The sequence below is a fragment of the Oncorhynchus keta genome, chromosome 10, assembly GCF_023373465.1.
Source record: "Oncorhynchus keta strain PuntledgeMale-10-30-2019 chromosome 10, Oket_V2, whole genome shotgun sequence".
Classification (NCBI taxonomy): domain Eukaryota; kingdom Metazoa; phylum Chordata; class Actinopteri; order Salmoniformes; family Salmonidae; genus Oncorhynchus; species Oncorhynchus keta.
In genome coordinates this window covers 6,986,195-6,998,917 of record NC_068430.1, presented here as the reverse complement: position 1 = coordinate 6,998,917, position 12,723 = coordinate 6,986,195, and the positions used below count along the sequence as shown (strand labels likewise).

Sequence of the window (12,723 nt, the reverse complement as noted above, 5' to 3'; positions counted from 1 at the left end):
ATGGCAGATAGTATAGTATAATATAGAATATGGCGGATAGTATAGTATAATATAGAATATGGCAGATAGTATAGTATAATATAGAATATGGCAGATAGTATAGTATAATATAGAATATGGCAGATAGTATAGTATAATATAGAATATGGCGGATAGTATAGTATAATATAGAATATGGCAGATAGTATAGTATAATATAGAATATGGCGGATAGTATAGTATAATATAGAATATGGCGGATAGTATAGTATAATATAGAATATGGCGGATAGTCAGATGAAAATCAATACAGCGCTTCTCTCTGCAGCGGTATGTAGACGTAGTGTCTGTGTGGAAAGGCCTTTCATTCGCCCTCAAAGGGACCATCTGGGAATATGTCTAATGGTCATTTCAATCCTTGACATCTACCCAGCTGATTACCAAAACAACTGCAGGGGAAGAAGATCTAATCTCTTTACCGATTATTAGAGCTTTAAGTCAGAGGCTGCAAAAGTCTTCATTGTGAGTATGTAGAATTCCACACATGCATACAGTAGCGATTTGCATTTTCTACGTCCATTCTCCATTGGTATTCCAATATTGAGGCCAAATATAAATGTTTTTTACATTATTATGGTGACATTGAAGTGACAGAATATATACAAATACTTAATTTGTTACTACTTTAATATACATATAAATGAATTTGTCCCAATACTTTTGGTCCACTAAAATGCGGGGACTGAATGTTCAGAAAGTGCTGTAATTTCTAAATAGATGAAAATTCCCTTTAAAATAAAGCTGACTGTCTGCACTTTAACCTGATAGTCTGGTTAACCTGATTGTATCATTTCAAACCCAAAGTGCTGGAGTACAGAGCCAAAAACATGTCCCAATACTTTTGGAGCTGTACTGTAATGTGTACATTTCCCATCCTGCACTGCTGTACGTTGGTGCCCTGCTCAAGGCCCTGGTGCGTTCCCTTGGCAATGACTCAAATGCCTCTGTATCCTTCCTCAAGAAGAGCAATTACTTTCTGATGCTCTCTTCTTTATCAGAGGCTCACACGGCCTCCCGCTGTAATTGAAAAGAGAGTGAGAGAGAGAGAGAGAGGATACTGGTAATGAGAGAGAGAGAGAGAGAGAGGATACTGGTAATGAGAGAGAGAGAGAGAGAGAGAGGGACTCGTACATTTCCTCAATGAAAACAATGTACTGAGCAAATGTCAAATTGGCTTTTTACCAAATTACCGTACAACAGACCATGTATTCACCCTGCACACCCTAATTGACAACCAAACAAAACAAAGGCAAAGCCTTCTCATGCTTTGTTGATTTCAAAAAAAGCCTTCGACTCAATTTGGCATGAGGGTCTGCTATACAAACTGATGGGAAGAGGTAGAACACCAAATAATGCATGCAGAGCAGAATGAGGCCGATACCCACTAATTATCAAAATCCACAGAAGAGCCGTTAAATTCTACCACCACCTAAAAAGAAGCGATTACCAAACCTTCCATAACAAAGCCATCACCTACAGAGAGATGAACCTGGAGGGAGACCCCCCTCTGCCAGCTGGTACAGGGGACTCTGCGCACAAACACAAACAGACCCCACAGAGCCCCAGGACACCAACACAATTAGACCCAACCGAATCATGAGAAAACAAAAAGATAATTACTTGACACATTGGAAAGAATCAACAACAAAAGAGCAAACTGGAAAGCTATTTGTCCCTAAACAGAGAATACACCATGGCAGAATACCTGACCACTCACTGACCCAAACTTAAGGAAAGTTTTGACTATGTACAGACTCGGTGAGCATAGCCTTGCTATTGAGAAAGGCCGCCGTAGGCAGACATGGCTCTCAAGAGAATACAAGCTATGTGCACACTGCCCACAAAATGAGGTGGAAACTGAGCTGCACTTCCTAACCTCCTGCCCAATGTATGACCATAGAGACACATATTTCCCTCAGATAAAACCCATAAAGAATTCAAAAAACAAACCCAATTTTGATAAACTCCCATATCTACTGGGTGAAATCCCAGTAGCAATATTTGTGACCCGTTGCCACAAGGGCAACCAGTGAAGCACAAACGCCATTGTAAATACAACCCATATTTATTTTCACTTTTGTATATTATCTACCTCACTTGCTTTGGCAATATTAACACGTTTCCCATGCCAATAACGCCCCTTGAATTGAGAGAGGGACAGAGAGGGTACTGGGAGAGAGAGAGAGAGAGAGCGAGAAAGAGGGGGACAGAGAGGGTACTGGGAGAGAGAAAGAGAGGGACAGAGAGGGTACTGGGAGAGAGAAAGAGAGAGAGAGAGACAGAGAGAGAGGGACAGAGAGGGTACTGGGAGAGAGAGAGAGAGACAGAGAGAGAGAGGGACAGAGAGGGTACTGGGAGAGAGAGAGAGGGACAGAGAGGGTACTGGGAGAGAGACAGAGAGAGAGGGACAGAGAGGGTACTGGGAGAGAGAGAGAGAAACGGCTGTAGGAAGGAGAGGACCAAGATGCAGCGTACTACGTGTTCATGATTTTTATTAAACTGAACACTGAAATAGCAAAAAATAACAAAGAGAACAAACGAAACATTTCTGTCTGGTGCAGACACATAAACAGAAAGCAACTACCCACAAAACACAGGTGGGAAAAGGCTACCTAAGTATGGTTCTCAATCAGAGACAACGATAGACAGCTGCCTCTGATTGAGAACCACACCCTGCCAAACACACAGAAATAGAAAACATAGAATGCCCACCACAACTCACGCCCTGACAAAACCAAGCTAGAGACATAAAAAGGATCTCTAAGGTCAGGGCGTGACAGAGAGAGAGAGAGAGAGAGAGAGAGAGAGAGGATACTGGTAATGAGAGAGAGAGAGACTTTCTTTAATGATACATCCTCATTTCATTAAAACCCCCCTTTAAAAAACAATATCCCTGTGCTGCATACTCAACTTGCCCTCAACATCAAACATCACAATAACCAAAACCTTACCACTTCTACAACCGTATATCCAACCTATCTTCCCCAGCTGTACAGGCAGTAACCCCCCCCGACACACCATATCTCCTAAACACTGTTTATCATTTTATACAACTCAAATTTTATCCCCAGCTGTACAGGCAGCATCTCCAACACACCATATCTCCTGAAACAACTCCACACTGTTTATCATTTTATACAACTCAAATTCCACCCTAAGGCGCGCAGAGACCATCCCATGAAATAATAGTAAAGGTTCTGTTATCCCCCAACCTTTGACCCTGTTCCTCCTTGTTATCTAAAGAGACAACTTTGCCTGAGCAAACAGAAAATTCAACAACACACATTTGGCTTTTTCCTTATTCGAATACCTGTACCCCATTATAAACATCCCAACAGTAAACTCCACCCACAACCTTTCACACAGACATTCCAACAGAGACATTAATGGCCTTAACCTGGCGCACACAGAAAACACACGATGCACAGTTTCACTAATGACACAGAAAGGACACCCCTGTCAGACTCCCGGTTCAACCCGTGCCAACCAGCTATTAGTGGCCACGGCTCCATGTTCCTCACCTTAATACAGAGGTTGTGGAGGGCTTTACCTCTCTCCCCCTCAAACTCCCCCAAGCTCAGAGTGTTAAAGTCCAACAAGTCCTCCCCCAGTCTCTGCCGTCACCTGCAGTGGTTTAAGAATGGCGCCGGCGGGAAAGGCTGCCATTTTACGTGCTCCTAACCAACTTTGCTATTTTGTTCATTTTTTTGCGTTGTTTGTAACTTATTTTTTATTTTGTACATAATGTTGCTGCTACCATCTTTTTATGACCGAAAATAATTTCTGGACATCAAAACAGCGATTTCTCAACTCGAACCGGATGAAGATTTTTTTTTAACGAGTCAGACGTGAAGGATATGCTGGTTTCTCAGGAACTGGCCCAAATCCCCGTCATTTGCGTGAAGAAAATACAGAGAAGAAATGGGCGGAGGTTGGGAATTCTGAGAATTCGTAGGGCGAGGGATTAAACCTCCACTATCATCCGTTCTATTGGCCAACGTGCACTGGAGAATAAAATGGATGATATACAATCAAGACAACGGGACATTAAAAACTGTAACACCGCCCCTACCTTGTCACAACACAACTGATTGAAATTCCACAAATTAACTTTTAACAATGCACACCTGTTAATTGAAATGCATTCCAGGTGATACCTCATGAAGCTGGTTGAGAGAATCCCAACAGTGTGTTTAGAGAATCCCAACAGTGTGCAAAGCTGTCATCAAGGAAAAGGGTGGCTTCTTTGAAGAATCTCAAATATAAAATATATTTTGATTTGTTCAACACTCTGTTCAACAGTTGTTTACTACATGATTCCATATGTGTTATTTCATAGTTGTGATTTCTTTCTTATTATTCTACAAGGTAGAAAATAGTCACAATAAAGAAAGAGTAGGTGTGTCCAAACACTGTCCATAAAATGAGGTGGAAACTGAGCTACACTTCCTAACCTCCTGACAAATTAATGACCACAATAGAGACGCATATTTCCCACAGATCTCACAGACCCACAAAGAATATGAAAACAAATCAAACATTGATAAACTGCTGTCGTGACGTTGGCCTGTTAGACCCCCATAAATACCTTTCTCTTTTTCTCTCTCTCTCTACTCTATAGAGTTGACTCTTGGAAAGACTTTTGTTAACATAGAGAGTCTGGTAACATCAAAAGATGGGAAACGGAACCATATTTAGGTAATCCAACCAGTTGGAAATATGTGATGGTACTTAATGAATATGATGTCAGATCAGTTGGAAATATGTGATGGTACTTAATGAATATGATGTCAGATCAGTTGGCGTCTGAGACATGATTACTGATGATAGGACGACATAAACTGTATCTTGGAAAGTCTACACATTCTAGTTATCAGATTCACATGGAATTGTTGTGCAATTTAAATGTTTAAACATGAAACTATTTGTGAAAAGATTAAATGTAATTTTAGCTTCTTAATGAGAGAACGGTTTGTCATAAGAGTAAACTCTGCTCACTCAGAGACCCTGTCCAAGTGAACAGACATTGGTTGTAAACTATGAAACATTCCCTTCTCTTCACCACGATATAAGCCAGTCCAACTTTCTGTCCAAGGACGTGAGGACTTGCGGTCCCTGCGTTAAAAGGACAAGATCACAGAACGAAGCCAACCTCAGTGTGAGCTCTGGTTGAATGACAAGAACTTAACAAAATTAGCATCGAATTTCAACGTGAAGATGACGATCAACACGCCGAAAGGATGAATTTCGACTATACCAGCCAGAATATAGCATGAGCTTAAAGTATGGCAACTTGGTATGAACTTTGAACTCTTATTCACTAAAGAAGTGATACCTCCTAGCCGATTGAGTTAGCCGCAGCAACTGTAAACTACGGCTCGGAGAGGACGGACAAAGGATCCATTCTACCACACTCCAGTTCACCACTAGACATTCTTCAGAGGACAAGAGATCCATGCTGGACAACCCGGCCTTCTATCTACGACCAACCTACCGAAGCGCAGCTCAGAGTAAATATTTATTGCATTTTCCTTTTTCCAAATGGGCGGTAATTTAGAATGCATAAGATTCTGCATTTACGTCCTCCCGCTCTTTCATTCAAGCCCAACCCCCTCTCTTTGTGTAACCAGCTGTCATAACGGTTCAGTCCACCAGGGCCGTTTTTCATGTATGACCAATCCTGTGTATGTGTAATTCTGTGTGATTGTTTAGGTGTTTAGTAATTAAATAATTTAACCAAATTTTACATTGCTGATTCAACTTGTTAGCCAGGGTTCGTGAAGATAACCAAGAATTTACAACTTTCAGATGAGACTGAATAAGGTGACAAATTAATATTGACTGCTATTGAGGTGAAAGATTACCAGGTCTTTAAGAGTTTATTCGGAAGATAACAGCTCTATAAACATTATTTCATGGTGTCCTGACTTTGTAGTTAATTATTACATTTACATGATTAGCTCAATCAGGTCATATTAATTACAGAGAAAGGATTTTATAGAATACAGCAACAAGATTTGTGGCCCGTTGCCACGAGAAAAGGGCAACCAGTGGAACACAAACAACATTGTAAATAATTGATCTGTTTATTTATTTTACCTTTCACACTTCAACTATTTGCACATTGTTACAACACTGTACATAGACACTAATACATAATTTGAAATGTCTATATACTTTTAAAACTTTTGTTTTAGTGAAAGTGTCATGTTTACTAATGTTTCCCTTGTTTATTTCCCTTTTGTTTATTGTCTATTCCATTTGCTTTAGCAATGTAAACATATGTTTCATATGCTAATAAAGCCCTTTGAATTTAGAGAGAGAGATACTGGTAATGAGAGAGAGAGAGAGAGATAGAGAATGAGAGAGAGATACTGGTAATGAGAGAGAGATACTGGTAATGAGAGAGAGAGAGAGAGAGAGAGAGAGAGAGAGAGAGAGAGATACTGGTAAGAGAGAGAGAGAGAGAAAGACCATCATTACCAATGAGAGAGAGAGGGAGGGACTGGTAATGAGAGAAAGAGAGAGAGAGAGAGAGAGAGAGAGAGAGAGAGAGAGAGAGAGAGAAAGACCATCATTACCAATGAGAGAGAGAGGGAGGGACTGGTAATGAGAGAAAGAATGAGAGAGAGAGAGAGAGAGACTGGTAAGAGAGAGAGAGAGAGAGAGAGAGAGAGAGAGAGAGAGAGAGAGTGAGACAGAGAGGGACTGGCAATGAGAAAGAGATGGTATGAGGGACTTCTTCATTCCAATCCCCCTTTTCCAGAATGTCTTTGAAATGTTCTAATCATTCTAAAACCGTACTCATCGCATCATTTTTATAGCCACCATGACACGTATGCATACTAGAAATATTGTTATATTCTGTTTGACATACTAAATGGCAACGGTTAGTGTGTGTGTGTGTGTGTGTGTGTGTGTGTGTGTGTGTGTGTGTGTGTGTGTGTGTGTGTGTGTGTGTGTGTGTGTGTGTGTGTGTGTGTGTGTGTGTGTGTGTGTGTGTGTGTGTGTGTGTGTGTGTGCACAGCCCCTCCCAGGTGGTACATGGTCTCAGGTGGTACAACATGGCCACTATTACAACCTCCCATCTGCTCATGATAAATATATGGCTTCCTCACCGGGGAACAGACTCTACAAGATGTCAAAAGCGCTCCACAGGGATGCTGGCCCATGTTGACTCCAATGATTACCACAGTTGTGTCAAGTTGGCTGGATGTCCTTTGGGTTGATGCACACAGTAACACTGTAATGAGGTGTGAAATACCCAGCGACGGTGCAGTTCTTGACTAACCACATCCCGTTCAAAGGCGTTTGCCTTGCCCATTCACCCTCTTGAATGGCACGCAGACACAATACATGTCTCAATTGTCTCATGGGTTAAAAGTCATTCTTTAACCCTGTCTCCTCCCCTTCATCTACACGGATTGAAGTGGATAGGGGATAGTTCGAGGATGGATTGGGGATGGATTGGGGATGGATTGGGGATGGATAGGGGATGGATTGGGGATGGATTGGGGATGGGATTGGGGATGGATAGGGGATGGATTGGGGATGGATTGGGGATGGGATTGGGGATGGATAGGGGATGGATTGGGGATGGATTGGGGATGGGATTGGGGATGGATTGGGGATGGATTGGGGATGGATTGGGGATGGATTGGGGATGGATAGGGGATGGATTGGGGATGGGATTGGGGATGGATGGGGGATGGATTGGGGATGGATTGGGGATGGGATTGGGGATGGATATGGGATGGATTGGGGATGGATTGGGGATGGGATTGGGGATAGTTAGGGGATGGATTGGGGATAGATTGGGGATAGTTGGGGTCGATGGATTTGGGGTGGATTGGGGATGGATTGGGGATAGTTAGGGGATGGATTGGGGATGGATTGGGGATAGTTAGGAGATGGATTGGGGATAGTTAGGGGATGGATAGGGGATGGATTGGGGATGGATTGGGGATAGTTGGGGATGGATTGGGGATGGATTGGGGATGGATAGGGGATGGATTGGGGATGGATAGGGGATGGATTGGGGATGGATAGGGGATGGATTGGGGATGGGATTGGGGATGGATAGGGGATGGATTGGGGATGGATTGGGGATGGATAGGGGATGGATAGGGGATGGATAGGGGATGGATTGGAGATAGTTAGGGGATGGATAGGGGATGGATTGGGGATGGATTGGGGATAGTTAGGCGATGGATTTGGGGTGGATTGGGGATAGCTAGGGGATGGATTGGGGATGGATTGGGGATAGTTAGGGGATAGTTAGGGGATGGATTGGGGATGGATTGGGGATAGTTAGGGGATAGTTAGGGGATGGATAGGGGATGGATTGGGGATGGATTGGGGATGGATAGGGGATGGATTGGGGATAGTTAGGCGATGGATTTGGGGTGGATTGGGGATAGCTAGGGGATGGATTGGGGATGGATTGGGGATAGTTAGGGGATAGTTAGGGGATGGATTGGGGATGGATTGGGGATAGTTAGGGGATAGTTAGGGGATGGATTGGGGATGGATTGGGGATAGTTAGGGGATAGTTAGGGGATGGATAGGGGATGGATTGGGGATGTACTGGGGATAAGGGCAGGCTAGTACACAGGAGGAACATCAACAATAGAGTATACATCATTTTGAGATCAATCTGTTCTTCTGATTCCTTATTGTAATCAGATTTTCAGGTTACTAATTTCATGTTTTTTCTCTGTCCAGTTGAATGAAATCAGACTGATTAATACACTGACCATGCTGTTTCTGCACGTTTCTCATCTTTCCCTTCCTCTCTCTAGATGAGACGTCGTTCGAGGCGGGCATCAAGGTTCAGATCCACACACAGGACGAGCCTCCCTTCATTGACCAGCTGGGTTTCGGTGTGGCCCCGGGCTTCCAGACCTTCGTATCCTGTCAGGAACAACGGGTAAGGTATCAATCAATCCATCAAGCCTGCAATTATTGGCTCTTCCCAATGTGGGCTTGCTAAAAGGGAAGGAACAACATTAGTTTAAAAATAATAATAATAATAATGGTTGTCTGGGTTATTGTTGATGTCTGTGTGTGGGAGGTTGTTTTGTTGTTCGTGATGATGTCATCCTGCCATATTAATAAAGAAGGACGTGATGATGTCATCCTGCCATATTAATAAAGAAGGACGTGATGATGTCATCCTGCCATATTAATAAAGAAGGACGTGACGATGTCATCCTGCCATATTAATAAAGAAGGACGTGATGATGTCATCCTGCCGTATTAATAAAGAAGGACGTGATGATGTCATCCTGCCGTATTAATAAAGAAGGACGTGATGATGTCATCCTGCCATATTAATAAAGAAGGACGTGATGATGTCATCCTGCCATATTAATAAAGAAGGACGTGATGATGTCATCCTGCCATATTAATAAAGAAGGACGTGATGATGTCATCCTGCCATATTAATAAAGAAGGACGTGATGATGTCATCCTGCCATATTAATAAAGAAGGACGTGACGATGTCATCCTGCCATATTAATAAAGAAGGACGTGATGATGTCATCCTGCCATATTAATAAAGAAGGACGTGATGATGTCATCCTGCCGTATTAATAAAGAAGGACGTGATGATGTCATCCTGCCGTATTAATAAAGAAGGACGTGATGATGTCATCCTGCCATATTAATAAAGAAGGACGTGATGATGTCATCCTGCCATATTAATAAAGAAGGACGTGATGATGTCATCCTGCCATATTAATAAAGAAGGACGTGATGATGTCATCCTGCCGTATTAATAAAGAAGGACGTGATGATGTCATCCTGCCGTATTAATAAAGAAGGACGTGATGATGTCATCCTGCCATATTAATAAAGAAGGACGTGATGATGTCATCCTGCCGTATTAATAAAGAAGGACGTGACGGATGATGTCATCCTGCCATACATGATAATAAAGAACACCGTGATGATGTCATCCTGCCACCATTACATAAAGACCAGCATACGTGATGATGTCATCCTGCCTACATTGAATAACCAGAACACCGTACAGTGATGTCATCCTACACCATTACAGTGATAACCAGCATACACCATTGATGATGTCATCCAGCCATATTAATAAAGCATACACCATTACATGATGTCATCCAGCCATACAATAAAGTGATACCCAACCATGTCATACACTGCCATATTAATAAACCAGCATACACCATGATGTCATCCTGCCATATTAATCCAAAGAACACGTGATGATGTCATCCTGCCATATTAATAAAGACCAGCATACACCGTTACGATGTCATCCTGCCATATTAATAAAGAAGGACGTGATGATGTCATCCTGCCATATTAATAAAGAACACCATTACAGATGTCATCCTACACCGTATTAATAAAGACCATTACAGTGATGATGTCATCCTGCCGTGATAATAAAGAACACCATTACAGTGATGTCATCCTGCCATATTAATAAAGAAGGACGTGATGATGTCATCCCAACCAGTATTAATAACACGTGATGATGTCATCCTGCCGTATTAATAAAGAAGGACGTGATGATGTCATCCTACAGTGATTAATAAAGAACCATTACAGTGATGATGTCAACCTGCCATATTAATAAAGAAGGACCGTGATGATGTCATCCTGCATACACCATTAATAAAGAAGGACAGTGATGATGTCATCCTGCCAGTGATACCCAATAAAGAAGGACGTGATGATGTCATCCTGCCATATTAATAAAGATTCCCAACCGTACACCACTATGTCATCCTGCCATATTAATAAGTGAGAACCAGCGTGATGATGTCATCCTGCCATATTAATAAAGAATACACGTACAGTGATGTCATCCTGCCATTAATAAAGAAGGACGTGATGATGTCATCCTGCCGTATTAATAAAGAAGGACGTGATGATGTCATCCTGCCGTATTAATAAAGAAGGACGTGATGATGTCATCCTACAGTGATAATAAAGAAGATTCCCAACCAGCATGATGATGTCATCCTGCCGTATTAATAAAGAATTACAGTGATGATGTCATCCTGCAGTATTAATAAAGAAGGACGTGATGATGTCATCCTACAGTATTAATAAAGAAGGACGTGATGATGTCATCCTGCCATATTAATAAAGAAGGACGTGATGATGTCATCCAGCCGTATTAATAAAGAACACCGTGATGATGTCATCCTGCCATATTAATAAAGAACACCGTGATGATGTCATCCTGCCGTATTAATAAAGAATTACGTGATGATGTCATCCTGCCGTATTAATAAACACCATTACAGTGATGATGTCATCCTGCCGTATTAATAAAGAGCATACACCATTACGTGATGATGTCATCCTGCCATATTAATAAAGAAGGACGTGATGATGTCATCCTGTCATTTATTAATAAAGAAGGGTGCATACACCGATGTCATCCTGCCATATTAATAAAGAAGGGCGTGATGATGTCATCCTGCCATATTAATGAAAGGGTTTCGTGATGATGTCATCCTGCCATATTAATAAAGAAGGAACAGTTTTGTGGCGATGTCATCCTGCCATATTAATAAAGAAGGAGCGGATGATGTCATCCTGCCATATTAATAAAGAAGGGCCGTGAGCCGATGTCATCCTGCCATATTAATAAAGAATGGGGCGTGATGATGTCATCCTGCCATATTAATAAAGGGACGTGAACTTGGGAATGTCATCCTGCCATATTAATAAAGAAGGACGTGATGATGTCATCCTGCCATATTAATAAAGAAGGACGTGTGACGGACAGATTCCCAACCAGCATACACCATTACAGTGATTCCCAACCAGCATACACCATTACAGTGATAACCAACCAGCATACACCATTACAGTGATACCCAACCAGCATACACCATTACAGTGATACCCAACCAGCATACACCATTACAGTGATACCCAACCAGCATACACCATTACAGTGATACCCAACCAGCATACACCATTACAGTGATTCCCAACCAGCATACACCATTACAGTGATTCCCAACCAGCATACACCATTACAGTGATACCCAACCAGCATACACCACTACAGTGATACCCAACCAGCATACACCATTACAGTGATTCCCAACCAGCATACAGCATTACAGTGATACCCAACCAGCATACACCATTACAGTGATACCCAACCAGCATACACCATTACAGTGATGACCCAACCAGCATACACCATTACAGTGATACCCAACCAGCATACACCATTACAGTGATACCCAACCAGCATACACCATTACAGTGATTCCCAACCAGCATACACCATTACAGTGATACCCAACCAGCATACACCATTACAGTGATTCCCAACCAGCATACACCATTAAGTGATTCCCAACCAGTGATTCCCAACCAGCATACACCATTACAGTGATACCCAACCAGCATACACCATTACAGTGATAGCCCAACCAGCATACACCATTACAGTGATTCCCAACCAGCATACACCATTACAGTGATTCCCAACCAGCATACACCATTACAGTGATTCCCAACCAGCATACACCATTACAGTGATTCCCAACCAGCATACACCATTACAGTGATACCCAACCAGCATACACCATTACAGTGATACCCAACAGTGATACCCAACCAGCATACACCATTACAGTGATACCCAACCAGCATACACCACTACAGTGATTCCC

The 12,723-nt window shown here is 42.2% G+C and overlaps 1 protein-coding gene across 1 annotated transcript in view; it reads left to right on the top strand.

Annotated features, from left to right (window-relative positions):
- LOC118378667 (acid-sensing ion channel 1) overlaps window positions 1-12,723 on the top strand; it is a 119,521-nt gene that overhangs the window by 52,025 nt on the left and 54,773 nt on the right. The window contains exon 3 of the mRNA XM_052526378.1: window positions 8,841-8,968. Within this exon, the coding sequence (XP_052382338.1) occupies window positions 8,841-8,968 (128 nt within the window). The remainder of the gene's footprint in view (window positions 1-8,840; window positions 8,969-12,723) is intronic.